This window comes from Rhododendron vialii, chromosome 10a, assembly GCF_030253575.1.
Source record: "Rhododendron vialii isolate Sample 1 chromosome 10a, ASM3025357v1".
Classification (NCBI taxonomy): domain Eukaryota; kingdom Viridiplantae; phylum Streptophyta; class Magnoliopsida; order Ericales; family Ericaceae; genus Rhododendron; species Rhododendron vialii.
The window spans coordinates 32515739-32517913 of NC_080566.1; the positions used below are offsets into that span (position 1 = coordinate 32515739).

The 2175-nt window shown below is 40.0% G+C and overlaps 1 protein-coding gene across 1 annotated transcript; it reads left to right on the plus strand.

Moving 5' to 3' along the window:
• Positions 1–512: 512 nt before the first annotated feature.
• On the plus strand, positions 513–1787 carry LOC131303132 (UPF0481 protein At3g47200-like). Its single transcript, XM_058329924.1, has one exon. It carries the CDS (start codon positions 513–515, stop codon positions 1785–1787), a length of 1275 nt encoding a protein of 424 aa, XP_058185907.1.
• Positions 1788–2175: the final 388 nt, after the last annotated feature.

Consider the following 2175-nt stretch of genomic DNA (forward strand, 5'->3'; position numbering starts at 1 on the left):
TAACCTATGGTCCTAACAGCTTTTGGCTTTCCTTGTGAATAACAACCAACATGGCCATAATTTTCCCTTAGTCCGGTCAAATTTTTAGTCAGTTATTTTCTGCATTGATATATAGGAGTAGTAGATTAATATTACGTTCAATGACGTACAAGTCGATAAAACTGAACATGCATCTAAATGGTTCAATGACGATTTTTATCTTTTATTTTTGTTTCGATCGCCGGTTCAATGACGATTATTTACCCCCACCTAGAAAACAATAGCTCACGCGTGCAGCGATTGCTGATGATTTGCACCTTCTGCATGGATAGTTATTTACCCCCACCTAGAAAACTATAGCTCACGTGTGCAGCGATTGCTCATGATTTGCACCTTCTGCATGGATAGTTATTAACCCCCATCTAAATGGTTTGTTGGCTTTTCTTGCAAATGACAACCAGCGATCGTGTTTTCATAGATAGATAAATATTTTAACATGCAAAAGCAACAGCAGGTGAAAGGAGTTCATTCAAATGTCCAACTTTGAACATGGGTCAACTAGAGGAGCTGATGAAGGAAGCAGCAGCAGCTATGCACCTGCTGCAATTACCACGGACCACACGTTGGAAGTTGTGACTGATGGTAGCATGGAACCTGAAAGAACTAAGCTATCTGAACGTCGAATGGAAAAAGTTCCATTGATAATGCGACAAGATGAAAAGAAAAAGGGATACTTTGATCCTAAGGTGGTTTCAATCGGTCCATACCATCATGGAAAGGAAGAGCTCCAGATTGTAGAGAGGGTCAAGCCTATTGTAGCGCAATTGTATATTAAGCATAGCGGAAGGGACATGGATGAATTTCGTAGGAATATTCGCGAGATGGTTGATGTTGCTAGAAGCTACTACCTTGAAGGATCAACAGAAAAATATTCCGACGAGGAATTTGCTGAGATTATGCTCCTCGACGGTTTGTTTGTTTTAGCTATTTTTGAGAGCTTCATTGTTGAAACATTTAGAAAAGAACTACTCAAACGCTTGGGCATCTATGATTTATTCTTTCTGGTAGCTGATATAACCTATTTGCTTGAGAATCAACTCCCATTTCAGGTTCTCGAGTTGCTGATGAGCTTAAAGTCCAAAGACAACAATTTTGCCGAACTTTTGGACGAAATATGGGAGATTAATTGCGAGTTTACCATGTCAAATAAACAAGATAAGAATGAACTCAGAAGGAATTTCAGAAACGTTTTGGGCAGAAAAGGAATTGATGGAAAGCAACTGCTTCATTACCCTGAATATGTTTGGTTTCAGCGAAACAAAGATTGGCGCCAATCCCATATTCATGTTTCTGGAACCTTACATGTTGATTCTTTCTGGGACTTATTTTACTCCTTCCGATCTATTAGTGAGCTCAAAGCTAAGGGAATCCAAGCTAGGCGTGGCAATACCTATAACCGAAGGGATATTAAGTTCAGATCTTCCTTCTTCTTCTTCGCAGTGCTCGAAATTCCTCCTTTTTTGCTGAATCCCCATTTCATTGTACATAATTCAAACCAGATTGCGTACGAGTTGACACCAAACAATCCTACCAACCAACCCACAATGGCTTACATAAATTTCCTGAAATCTCTTATTAATAGCGCAAAAGATGTGAAAGAGTTAACGTTGCGCGCAAATAATATACTACTCAGCCCCTGCACAAGTGATGAAGAAGTGGTCAACATGATCAACAGCATCCCCACAATCGTTGTGGAGGACTTCACAAATATATGCGAAGGTGAAGCAAAGCATTCAAAATCACTGTGACAACAAGGCGAAGACTTGGATTGCCGAATTGGTTCATAACTATTTCAATAGTCCGTGGGCATTCATCGCTTTCTTTGCCGCGTCTGCTCTTATTATCCTGAGTTTTCTTCAAACCTACTTCACAATCAACCCTCGCTAGTGATTGGTTCACATTTTCAACATCGCTTGTGGCCTGGCTTTTTTTTTTTTTTGGGCTTCTATTTGTTCTCTACTTCCTCTTCCTTTCATGATAGTTTGTATAATCATGTGAAAACCTGTTTTCCAGAGCAGAAAGTCTACGCACACAGCAGATCTGTGCACAGATTGTGCACAGATTTTGTTGTAAGGCCCACCACGGGTCCCACACAAATCATCCGAGCCGTTCATTAAATGTAAAACATTTTTTCAA